A 13,547-nucleotide genomic window follows, 5' to 3' on the forward strand; every position below is an offset into this window, starting at 1 on the left:
TAATTATAAAAATTAATTAATCACCCTTTTCAGGTATGGGATCGAGCTTAGGTCAAGTGGGGTCACCATGGCATACTGGTGCTGAGAGCGACTACTATTACGAGCAACTTCACCCCGAGGACGACCTCCCCGTCATTACCACCGATGAACAGCAATTTGCTGTCAATTTAGGAGAACCACTTATCATTCCTTGTCCTGTTCATAATTTGGGTAAGTGTGGCTTTCCTGTTCTGTGGTCCATTTATTGCAAAAATATACCAACTTATTTTCAGCATTCTTAGGGGTTTGCAATCAAGGGGATAGGATTTATTATAAATCTATCGTAATAACTATATCAGCGTTCTTATGCTTTGCGGTTCGTTGGTGCTCAATAAAAATCATTACGAGTATATAACAAAAACAAGTACTTGCAGTTGAGTACTTTAAATGCCTAACTTAACTGTTTTCCTTTTCATTGGACTCCATTTACTTTAATGAATATCACATAAGCCGCTAGAAGAGTTAGAAGAGTTAGAAGACTCAGGCCTACATGGCTGAGGATTATGAAGCGTGAAGTAGAAGATGATGAATGGAGAAGTATTGATTTAAAAGCTCAAGATAGAGACGACAGGCGAAATGTAATCGAGACCCTTTAAGTCAATAGGCGTAGGAGGAGATGATGATGACGAATATCACACATGATTTAAATTTCCTAAATTAGTTCTTCATTGTCATAACTGTAACAAAAAGCCACATTCTTTCTTCCCAGGACAATTCACGCTGGTTTGGCGACGGGGAAATCAGATTCTTTGGGTTCTGCAGGATAGAGGAGAAGGGTCTTTCGTACAGGTAAGACTCTCATTGATAACTTTTTCTTATATCTTTACATCATAAGACACTACTTTTTCTTTCCTTATTTGCCACTACAATCAACCTTGTTACTACCATTGATAATGATGTAGCTTCTTGTTATAATACTTTATAATTTTTATTATTTTTATATTATTTTGTTTTATCTATGATGCTTCCACGTCCATTTGTATTTCAAATGAGTTCAGTCACATATTTCTTTTTACTGTCAAGTCAAACTAACTTCATGGCATCACAGATTCCAGCTCAGTGAGTATCTAATATGATGAAATCTGAATTAAGGCCAATCATAATCAAATTGATTAGTGACTTCTGTCAATAGCACATCTAATAACTACAAGTTCACATGTTACTTCTAATCATATACTGTAATGCTCTGATGTAAAAGAAAAAATAAATCATAAACTTGTATTGTTTTATATCTTAGATGTCATTTTTCAACCTCATATTTTACTGCCAAATTGAACCTGTAGTGGTATGACATGGACTTCTAAACTAATCATATATTCAGTGACATCACATATGTAATATGTTTCTTTCAAACAAGTGATCTAATTGTTGTTATATATAAGGTTGAAATTTCAAGGCAAAGGAAATTATATAAGGTTGATTCTTCCTCATAAGGATACAGTGCTCTATTCATTTATATTTTACAACAAATGCAAACTAAAAATAAATAATTACAATTTTGTTTGCATTAAAGAAAATGTATTTCCTATCCCACAGGTTGTTTCCCGTGACCCACGCATAAATCGAAATGGTACCTCTCTCATCATAAATGGAGTCTTACCGGATGACGAAAGTATTTATACTTGTGAAATATCGACCAATCCTCCAAGGTCTATCAGCCACACACTTACAGTTAAAGGTAATTTTGGTTCCTGAAAATTCACATGTAAATAGGGATGTTGATTTCCATCACGACAGTGCAACATGCGACACTGAATTTCTTCTCATTGTAATATACCAAGTTACCAACCCACTTGGAGACACCATAAAACGGAGATAAGAGCACTCAAAATTTGAAATGCACGTTGCTTTGCATCCATATATGTACTAAAACACATCCTTATCTGTAGTGACATGTACAGCACAACCCTAAATATTCTCTCTATAAACTGCTAGAAGAATTCATGCTTTCTCATACATGCACATTAGTATATTTATATTTTTTCTGTTACTTTAGTTTTAATAAGTTTGGTCAATTCTTTAATGAGCAACAAAAGCTATATTGACAGTTTTATTTAATGCTTGCATGATTAAGAACCTTAAATATTGTAGTACTGTATTTTATTTGTCTTAGTTATTCTTTTTTATCTAATGCAATAAAAATTATATCACACTAAATATACCTGTATGTTCAATCTCATCTCAGTCACCAACCTGACTGTTTGCATCTCAGTTAAATCTTCTGAAGAAGTTGAAAAGAAGTGATATAATTTCTTTGTATATTTATTTTTCACCTTTTCTGTTTCTTTTGATGCACAAAAAGGCTAAATAATTTTAAACGCTTACCTGTCTGATTTCCCAACCACCCAATGTTTATATGAGGCGCACTGATTTCAGTTCTGATTATCAATTCTAGTTATTGTTGCAGTTCCACCGACCGTCTACCCGGCCAATAATCGAACCTCGATGCTGATCAAGATGGGAGGTACAGCCAACCTGACGTGCACTGTAACAGGAAATCCTATGCCAAAGGTCACCTGGACTAAAGAGGTGTGTGTTATGCCATCTGGATTCAGTCACTCTGAGATAAAATGTGAAGATACAGATATTATCAAATTAATTTTGTTAACATCTTGAATACTGTGTGATACTAAACACTACTTTCATTATCATTTTAGGGTTCTACTCAACCTCTTGGTGAAGGTGTCGCTCTAACAAAGACAAATGCTAAGATACAGATATTATCAATTTAATTTTGTTAACATCTTGAATACTGTGATACTAAACACTACTTTCATTATCATTTTAGGGTTCTACTCAACCTCTTGGTGAAGGTGTCGCTCTAACAAAGACAAATGCTAAGGCTGAAGACAACGGTATTTATAGATGTACAGCTGATAATGGTGCAGGAGATCCAGTCCATTCTTCTATCAATCTACAGGTTATGCGTAAGTGTTCGCCCATTGTAAAACTGTGCTGCCTTACTCCAAGTCCATAGTCTAATAAGCTTAAATGGGAAAGAAAAAAATTATGTAATCCATGACATTCTCACAAAACGCTGCTCTATATTTGGATTTTCACTTAAAACCTTTCCAATCTGCCCAATTAAAATATCTCAAGAATGTTTTGTAAATCTCTATTAACCAATGCAATAGATCTAATAAACGTTATCATTGTTAACATACACGTCAAAAAATTTTCCTACGGATACCTTATCAAGAGGAGTTACAAGTGGTCTTTAACCTTATTATAAATATTATTTCTATCTGTTTCAGATCCTCCAGATGTCATGGTAGACAAGAGTGAGGTCTATTCTGGTGTGTCTTATGATGCAACCTTAGCTTGCTTTGTAAACGCAACCCCCAGACCACAGGTCAAGTGGTACCGAGAAAATGGATCACCTGTTGATCCCCTAAGACTGAGAGTAGCTTATGATACCATAAATAGAAAGTAAGGTCACTTAGTTTGTATATCAATGTACCGTATATTTACGTTTACATGTATGAATCTCATTCATCTTACTTTTAGCCCTGATACATATCAAGAAGTATTTTCTTCATGTTGAGTATTTCATGTGGAAGATTTTCCTTTCCCCTGGTAATCACTGTAGCATTCGTCCATCTATGAATATGTACGGGACTTTATGAGAAACACTGGAGTTTATATATAAGTGTTCTTTAAATTGCTTACTGTACTTGTCCTTTTTGTTTTGCTTTTCCTATTTTTTTATTGATTATCTTAAAGGCATTTTTCAATATTTAGATTTTTCCTTGACAAAAGATACAGTTACCTTTCATAATAATCTAGACACAAGAAAAATGTAGTACCATAATGATGTTTTTCTTATGTCAAGAGTCTTTTAGTAGCAATATCAATGTTAACAGACAAACATATGTGACAATGCCGTCTGTAAAATAAAGCATTTCAAGCATTGACAAAATAATCGTTGGCTTATATTGAATCATAATTTACCGAATTCTTTTCATAACTATTGGGCGATAATTTCACATATTTCTTATTTACAGACATTCGCTGCAATTTGATAGAGTGCGGAAGGATGACTTCGGTTACTATACTTGCAATGCCTCCAATTTTATGGGAAATTCGTCAGCCCTTGTACGGCTGACAGGAAGACCCAAACCTGTCAGGTGAAGTTAAAACTTGAACATCATTTCACAATTATAACATCTTACAATATCAATATTATGGAATCAATAAGCACTGAGTCTATAATAACAATACGGTATTTTGTTTATGACGCAACGCTATAACATTTTTATAAATTCTCTTTCTATTCATAGCTTTAATCATAATAATGAAAATGATATTGTAGAAATATGTTATTTTTATTAATAAAATAAATTTTTGAATATACTTACCCGATAATCATGTAGCTGTCAACTCCGTTGCCCGACAGAATTCTATGGAGGGATACGCCAGCTATCACAATACTAGAAGGGGGTGTACTTACCAGCGCCACCTGTGGCCAGGTACTCAATCATTTGTTGTTGACACCTCCTCAATTATTCCTCGGTCCACTGGTTCTCTCTGGGGAGGAAAGGGAGGGTCGATTAAATCATGATTATCGGGTAAGTATATTCAAAAATTTATTTTATTAATAAAAATAACATTTTTCAATATTAAACTTACCCGATAATCATGTAGCTGATTCACACCCAGGGAGGTGGGTGAAAACCAGTGTACAAGATTAAAGGATAGCTAAGTATCCCATATTTCATATAACAGTTATCTCAAATAACAATGAAATAATAAGTACCTGGTAAGGAAGTCGAATAGAACCGTTACTCTGCCTCTTTATTTAAAGTTCGTCTTCCTTACTGAGCGCAGCGTTCCTCTTGGAGGCTGAATCAACCCAAAGGTGCTAAAGTACACGGGGTTGCAACCCCTACTAAAGGACCTCTACCAAACCTTTAACCCAGGCGCTTCTCAAGAATGAATAGACCACCCGCCAAATCCAAGGATGCGGAAGGCTTCTTAGCCTACCGTAACAACCATAAAAAACAACAATAAAAGTATTCAAGAGAAAGGTTAAAAAAGGTTATGGGATTAAGGGAATGTAGTGGCTGAGCCCTCACCTACTACTGCACTCGCTGCTACGAATGGTCCCAGGGTGTAGCAGTTCTCGTAAAGAGACTGGACATCTTTCAGATAAAATGATGCAAACACTGACTTGCTCCTCCAATAGGTTGCATCCATTATGCTCTGCAGAGAACGGTTTTTATTAAAGGCCAACGAAGTAGCTACAGCTCTTACTTCGTGGGTCCTTACCTTCAGCAATGCAAGGTCTTCCTCCTTTAAGTGAGAATGTGCTTCTCTGATCAGAAGCCTTATATAGTACGAAAGCCCATTCTTGGACATGGGTCTCGAGGGTTTCTTGATGGCACACCATAAGGCTTCTGACTGTCCTCGAATAGGTTTAGACCTCTTCAGATAATATTTGAGAGCTCTGACAGGGCAAAGAACTCTCTCTAGTTCGTTACCTACCATGTTGGAGAGGCTAGGTATTTCGAACGATCTAGGCCAAGGACGTGAAGGAAGCTCGTTCTTTGCTAGGAATCCAAGCTGAAAAGAACATGTTGCAGATTCGGTTGTGAAACCAATGTTCTTGCTGAAGGCATGAACCTCACTGACTCTCTTAGCTGTTGCAAGGCAAACGAGAAAAGCAGTCTTGAGGGTAAGATCCTTGAAGGAAGCTGACTGGAGAGGTTCGAACCTAGATGTCATAAGGAACCTTAAGACTACGTCTAGATTCCAGCCTGGAGTGGAAAGACGACGTTCTTTAGACGTCTCAAAAGACTTGAGAATGTCTTGAAGGTCCTTGTTGGAAGACAGGTCCAAACCCCTGTGGCGGAGAACTGAGGCCAACATGCTCCTATATCCTTTAATCGTAGGTGTTGAAAGGGATCTCTCATTCCTAAGATGTAGAAGGAAGTCAGCTATTTGGATCACAGAGGTATTGGTAGAGGATATTGAATTGGCTCTACACCAGCTTCGGAAGACCTCCCACTTAGACTGGTAGACTCTACGAGTGGAAACTCTTCTAGCTCTGGCAATCGCACTGGCTGCCTCCTTCGAAAAGCCTCTAGCTCTAGCGAATCTTTCGACAGTCTGAAGGCAGTCAGCCGAAGAGCGTGGAGGTTTGGATGCAACCTGTCTACGTGTGGTTGACGTAGAAGGTCCACTCTTAGAGGTAGAGTCCTGGGGAAGTCGACTAGCCATTGAAGTACCTCTGTGTACCATTCTCTTGCAGGCCAAAGGGGAGCAACCAGCGTCAGCCGTGTCCCTTCGTGCGAGACGAATTTCTGCAGAACTTTGTTTATTATCTTGAACGGAGGGAATGCGTACAGGTCGAGATGGGACCAGTTCAGAAGAAAAGCATCCACATGAACCGCTGCAGGGTCTGGAACAGGGGAACAATAAAGCGGAAGTCTCTTGGTTATGGAGGTGGCAAACAGATCTATGGTAGGTTGACCCCACAAGGTCCAAAGTCTGTTGCACACACTCTTGTGGAGGGTCCATTCCGTGGGAATGACCTGATTCCTTCTGCTGAGGCGATCCGCTGAAACATTCATATCGCCCTGGATGAACCTCGTGACCAGAGTGAGGTTTAGACCTCTTGACCAAATGAGGAGGTCCCTTGCGATCTCGTAAAGGCTCCTCGAATGGGTCCCTCCTTGCTTGGAGATGTAAGCCAAGGCTGTGGTGTTGTCTGAATTCACCTCCACCACTTTGCCTAGCAGGAGGGACTTGAAGTTCAACAGGGCTAGATGAACTGCTAACAGTTCCTTGCAGTTGATGTGGAGTAATCCTTGTTCCTTGTTCCATACTCCTGAGCATTCCCGTCCGTCCAAGGTCGCACCCCAGCCCGAGTCCGATGCATCTGAGAAGAGATGAAGATTGGGGGTCTGGATGGCCAACGATAGACCCTCCTTGAGAAGGAGATTGTGCTTCCACCACAGGAGAGTGGTCTTCATCTCTTGGTTGATAGGGATAGAGACTGCTTCTAGAGTCGAGCCCTTGTCCCAATGAGCAGCAAGATGGAATTGAAGAGGGCGAAGGTGGAGTCTTCCTAGCTCGACAAACAGGGCCAGTGATGAGAGGGTCCCTGTGAGACTCATCCACTGTCTCACTGAGCAATTGCTCCTCTTCAGCATGCTCATGATGCACTCTAGGGCTTGGTTTATCCTGGGGGCCGATGGAAAAGCCCGAAAATCCTGACTCTGAATCTCCATTCCCAGGTACACAATGGATTGGGAGGGAATGAGTTGAGATTTCTCTATATTGACTAATAGACCTAGGTCTCTGATTAAGTCTAAAGTCCATTTGAGGTTCTCCAGACAACGACGACTCGTGGAGGCTCTCAACAGCCAGTCGTCTAGGTAGAGGGAGGCTCTGATGTTCGATAAGTGTAGGAATTTCGCTACATTCCTCATCAGATGAGTAAAGACCATAGGAGCTGTGCTTAGGCCAAAACACAGGGCTTGGAACTGAAAGACAACCTTTCCGAAAACGAATCTCAGGAAAGGTTGGGAGTCTGGATGAATGGGAACGTGAAAGTATGCATCTTTCAAGTCCAACGAGACCATCCAGTCCTCCTGTCTGACCGCTGCTAAGACCGACTTGGTCGTCTCCATCGTGAACGTCTGCTTGGTGACATACTCGTTGAGAGAGCTGACGTCCAGCACCGGTCTCCAACCTCCTGTCTTCTTGGCCACAAGAAAGAGACGGTTGTAGAAGCCCGGGGATTGATGGTCCCGGACTATAACCACTGCCTTCTTCTGCACAAGTAGCGACACCTCCTGTTGCAATGCTAGCCTCTTGTCCTCTTCTTTGTAGTTGGGAGAGAGGTTGATGGGCGATGTGGTCAGAGGTGGTTTGAGGCAGAATGGAATCCTGTAACCGTACCTCAGCCAACTGACAGACTGTGCGTCTGCACCTCTCTTCTCCCAGGCTCGCCAGAAGATCTTGAGTCTGGCTCCTACTGTTGTCTGGAGAATCTGAGAGTCAGTTCTTTCCCTTAGATGTCCTGGATCCTTTCCTAGACTTGCTCCTGTGAGAGTCTGGACGGGAGCTTCCTCGGCTGGGGGCTCTACCACGAAAGGGCGGTATGAACCTCGTAGCCGGGGTATCAGCCACTGGGGAGCGATAAGTCTTGGGGACTGAGGTGGCAACCTTAGACTTACGAGCCGATGAGGCTACAAGATCGTGCGTGTCCTTTTGTATCAGGGCAGCCGACAAGTCCTTAACTAGCTCCTCGGGAAAGAGGAACTTTGAGAGTGGAGCAAAAAGGAGTTGTGACCGTTGGCAAGGTGTAATGCTGGCGGAAAGGAAGGTACACAGTTGTTCCCTTTTCTTCAACACCCCTGATACAAATAACGACGCTAGCTCACCCGATCCATCTCTGATGGCCTTATCCATGCAGGACATAATTAGCATGGCAGAATCTTTGTCCGCAGGAGAGGTTTTCTTGCTGAGGGCTCCCAGGCACCAGTCGAGAAAGTTGAACATTTCAAATGCTCTGAACAACCCTTTCAGAAAATGATCCAGGTCTGAGAAGGTCCAACAAACCTTCGAGCGTCTCATAGCAGTCCTCCGAGGCGAGTCCACCAGACTTGAGAAGTCAGCCTGGGCAGAGGCAGGTACTCCTAAGCCTGGTGCTTCCCCTGTGGCATACCAAACGCAACCTTTCGAAGCGAGCTTCGTTGGAGGGAACATGAAGGAAGTCTTGCCAAGGTGTTGTTTAGACTGCAGCCACTCCCCTAAGATCCTTAAAGCCCTCTTGGAGGATCTAGCTAGGACAAGCTTAGTATAGTTGGACTTAGCTTGTTGTACGCCCAGCGAAAACTCAGATGGTGGAGAGCGGGGAATAGCAGAGACGAAGTGGTCTGGGTAAATCTCCCTGAGTAGAGCCAAGACCTTACGAAAATCAATCGACAATGGAGAAAGCTTAGATTCGTCCACGTCTGATGAGGGATCAAGGTGTGCCTCCTCATCATCCGACACCTCATCAGCAGAGGGTAGCGAAGCGATCGGACCAGAATGCTGAACCGCAGAGTCAGAACGGGTAGGAACAATAACAGTGGTTTCCTCTTCCAGTAACTGTTGAGGGAAAACCTGAGGCTCAGACTGCAAAGGCTGAACAACAGACGAAGCAGAAGGCAGGCGCATGGGTGAAGGAGGTTGACTCCTAGCAAGAGAGGTTGAACCCAAGGATTGCACAAGCTGAGCGGAGGACGGAGGCGGAGTAGTCCGTTCCTGTTCCTGTGAGATGAGCGGAGCATGATGAGGTTGAGGCTGCGCAGAACAAGGTAAAGTTCTCGCAAGCTGAGGCTCCTGAGGCGCAAGTCCAGGGTGTAGAGGAGCTTGCCTTGAGGAGGGTTGAGCTCGCTGCAGCGATGGCTGAGCAGACAGACTCACGGAGGGGAGAGGTTGTTGTACCCCAACCGAGAGTTGCACCACTGGTGGAGCAGCAAGGGGAGGCGGAGGAAGAGTGGAATAACTCTCCTGATCCCAAAGCAAGGGTTGCCTTAAAGAAGGCTGAGGCTGAACACCACTGGGAACAGCGAACTCCGAAAGTGGCTCAACATCGTACGCCTGGCAGATGGTGCTGCGACCAGGCGGAGCAAGTGCAGGCGGGGCGAGCACAGGCGGAGCGAGAACAGGCGGAGGGAGTGTAGGCGGAGGAGGAGGTGCAACACTCTCAGCCCGACACTCACGCATCAAGTCCGAAAGCTGAGCTTGCATGGACTGAAGCAGGGTCCACTTGGGATCGGCAGAAACGATAACAGACTGAGGCAAAGTCACAGTCGGGCTCTGTTTTGGCAGAACCTTACTCCTCTTGGGCGGAGTACAGTCGACAGATGACTGAGGCGAGTCAGAGCTGAGCCAATGACTGCAACCTGGCTGAGCTCTCGCGGACTGGACTCTACGTTTAAGCGGTCTCGAGACCTGAGACCAACGTTTCTTCCCTGCTAGTTGATCAGCGGACGAGAATAAGACGGGCTCAATCGTCTGCAGGTGGGAGTGACGGTCTAAGGAAGACACGCCCGCAACCACCGAGGATAGTTCTGTGCGCCTAACAAGGCCTGTCGAACCCTTAAGCCCTTCGACATTGCTTCTCCCCTGGGCATGGGAGCTTGCAAGAGGTCCCGGACTGGGAGGACGACTGGCTCGCACAGAAAAATCCTCACGCACCACACTGGCACCACTAGCACTTGGCACTGCACCGACACTAGCACTCGTCACAGCACTGGCACTAATTCCACCCACTGCACTCTTGACCTTCAGTTCTTTAACTTCGGCCATCAGAGACTTATGGTCACTTACCACTGATTCTACTTTATCGCCTAAAGCCTGAATAGCACGCAAAACAACTGACATATCAGGCGGAGGGCACACAGTAGGTTCGGGGGTAGCCACTACAGGGGTAGGAAAAGGTAGGGGATCATGAGGTGAGGAAAACATAGAAGAGTGAGAAGAACTTCTCCTAACTCTACCTCTCTCTAACTTAGATGAATATTTTAAAAGACGGACAAATTCCAATTCCGAAAGTCCGGCGCATTCCTCACATCGATTTTCTAATAGACAGGGCCTGTCCCTACAGTCAGAACAAGCGGTGTGAGGATCTACCGAGGCCTTCGGAATACGCCTATTGCAAGACCTACATCGTCTATGGGAGGGGGCTTGCGAAACGTCAGACATCTTGTTTCAAAGAGTTAGCCAAAGGGTGATCCAAAAACAAGCAAAATTCGTTAACCGTTATATCAGTATTATATAAAAGCTATCTAGCTAATATAAGAAGGATTCCAGTAAAGCGACAGCCGTTAATCTGAGAGAATACTTCACCAAATATCCGTGAATAAACTCGAAGACCATAAGCGTATCCCAGAACGTCTAGCCGGAAGCACGACAGAGGAATAATTGAGGAGGTGTCAACAACAAATGATTGAGTACCTGGCCACAGGTGGCGCTGGTAAGTACACCCCCTTCTAGTATTGTGATAGCTGGCGTATCCCTCCATAGAATTCTGTCGGGCAACGGAGTTGACAGCTACATGATTATCGGGTAAGTTTAATATTGAAAAAATAACAATAATAACACCACTATTCTCCCCCCCCCCAGGTTTTCAAGTCCAAAACTCGGAGAAAAAGACACTAAGTATACTCTAGTGTGGGAAGTAGAGAGTTACTCTCCTGTACTGGCTTATAACATCGCTTATAGAAATGTAAGTAATGATCAATTGTATATGAAAGTTTGGGCATACTGTGTACATGGATTCAGAAATATAAATCAGACATTGATTTATATTTTGATGTAGATATAGTGGTTCTTAGCCATTTTGTAAATTGCGGTTTTATGGATAAGAAATTTTTTATCCATCTTGAAATTTGTAAAATACTACTACTTGCCTTTTCACATAGAAGTGAAAGAACAGAGAATATCCTGCTTAAATGCCAAAGACTTTTTTTTTCAAATACAATACAGTTATGTATATTTTATAATTAATCTTTCACTTTAAAAAGCCCTGTACCACTTTCTTGCGAGTTGCTACAAAAAGGGGTCTTAAATCTTGGAATATTATTTGACCTATTCAGATAAATAATCTTTCATTGACCTTGAATTCACATTTTCTCTTGATAAAATTAAAAGTGATGTGCAATGTTATGTTAACAATGTGACTAGATATGTTTGGATGAGGGATAGGTTATGAAGAAATAATTGAGAGGAATAATCGTAACATTGTTATTCAAAAGATATGATAAAAGTTTTACTGTACAGAGTAAAAAAACCATATATATAAATCTTTAAAAACTTAGGATAAAATAGTTATGAAGGTATTGCAGGAGCTATTGAGAATTTCTGTTATGTAGGATAAGTTGCTGGGTGATATTACAAGACTTTATTAGGGAAAGAAAGCATGAAAAATTACATGCAGATGAGAGTAACTGGTTTGATGCAAATGGGGTCTGAGACGTCTTTCTGAACGGAGTAATGCGAGAAGTCAGTTGTAAGTTGAAAGTTGGGGAAAAGAGAGACAATAGTTTATAAAGTGTGGAATGGTTAATGTGTACAGATAACCCAGTTTGTTTTTCTCTGAGGCTGCTTACTGTCAGTAAAAATGGCTCAGTGTAAAAGAAAATAAGTATATGGGAGGCTGTGCGTTTAAGGTCAGTGTTGACTGACCAACAAAAATTTCTTAACTTCATAAATTATATTTCATACCACGATGAGAATGTTTGTATACCATGGCTAAGAACCACTGATTTACAATCCTGTACAGCACCAATGTATATACCTGTATAACCATCAATATGTCAAAATATTATAATATGTTATTTTTATAATAAAATAAATTTTTGAATATACTTACCCGGTGATTATATAAGCTGCAGCTCTGCTGCTCGACAGAAAACTCTACGTTCAAAATCCGCCAGCGATCGCTATGCAGGTAGGGGGTGTACTTCAACAGCGCCATCTGTCGTGCAGGTACTCAGTACTCAATGTAAACACAGAACTCAATTTTCTCCTCGGTCCACTGGGTCTCTATTGGGGAGGAAGGGAGGGTCCTTTAATATATAATCACCGGGTAAGTATATTCAAAAATTTATTTTATTATAAAAATAACATTTTTCAATATTAAACTTAGCCGGTGATTATATAAGCTGATTCACACCCAGGGGGGTGGGTAGAGACCAGCATTAATTGTTTACATTATTATGAGCTAAGGATTTTTTATTTCATTTTAGCAGTTATTCAAAATAACAAACATAAAATAAATAAGTACCTGGTAAGGAAGTCGACTTGAACAATTACTCTGCCTTTTTAAGTACGTCTTCCTTACTGAGCCTCGCGATCCTCTTAGGATGCTGAGCGACTCCTAGGAGCTGAAGTATCAAGGGTTGCAACCCATACTACAGGACCTCATCAAAACCTCTAATCTAGGCGCTTCTCAAGAAAAGAATTTGACCACCCGCCAAATCAACCAGGATGCGAAAGGCTTCTTAGCCTTCCGGACAACTCAAAAACAACAATAAAAAACAATTCAAGAGAAAGATTAAAAAAGGTTATGGAATTAGGGGAATGTAGTGGTTGAGCCCTCACCCACTACTGCACTCGCTGCTACGAATGGTCCCAGGGTGTAGCAGTTCTCGTAAAGAGACTGGACATCTTTAAGATAAAAAGACGCGAACACTGACTTGCTTCTCCAATAGGTTGCGTCCATTATACTCTGCAGAGATCTATTTTGTTTAAAGGCCACTGAAGTTGCGACAGCTCTAACTTCATGTGTCCTTACCTTCAGCAAAGCTTGGTCTTCCTCACTCAGATGGGAATGAGCTTCTCGTATCAACAGTCTGATATAATAGGATACTGCATTCTTTGACATAGGCAAAGAAGGTTTCTTAATAGAACACCATAAAGCTTCTGACTGTCCTCGTAAAGGTTTAGTTTGTCTTAAATAGAACTTAAGAGCTCTAACAGGGCATAAGACTCTTTCTAGTTCATTTCCA

The 13,547-nt window shown here is 41.9% G+C and overlaps 1 protein-coding gene across 5 annotated transcripts in view; it reads left to right on the forward strand.

Annotated features, from left to right (window-relative positions):
* The window catches only part of LOC137617234 (protein amalgam-like), a 170,347-nt gene that overhangs the window by 129,266 nt on the left and 27,534 nt on the right, over positions 1-13,547 (forward strand). For 4 of the 5 annotated variants that reach the window (XM_068347182.1, XM_068347183.1, XM_068347184.1 and 1 more), the window contains exons 2-9: positions 34-210; positions 749-828; positions 1,576-1,717; positions 2,435-2,568; positions 2,828-2,966; positions 3,294-3,468; positions 4,044-4,166; positions 11,161-11,263. In XM_068347182.1, coding sequence (XP_068203283.1) covers positions 34-210; positions 749-828; positions 1,576-1,717; positions 2,435-2,568; positions 2,828-2,966; positions 3,294-3,468; positions 4,044-4,166; positions 11,161-11,263 — 1,073 coding nt within the window. The remainder of the gene's footprint in view (positions 1-33; positions 211-748; positions 829-1,575; positions 1,718-2,434; positions 2,569-2,827; positions 2,967-3,293; positions 3,469-4,043; positions 4,167-11,160; positions 11,264-13,547) is intronic. The other variant, XM_068347181.1, reaches the window with a different exon arrangement.

This window comes from Palaemon carinicauda, chromosome 23 (genome assembly GCF_036898095.1).
Source record: "Palaemon carinicauda isolate YSFRI2023 chromosome 23, ASM3689809v2, whole genome shotgun sequence".
NCBI lineage: Eukaryota > Metazoa > Arthropoda > Malacostraca > Decapoda > Palaemonidae > Palaemon > Palaemon carinicauda.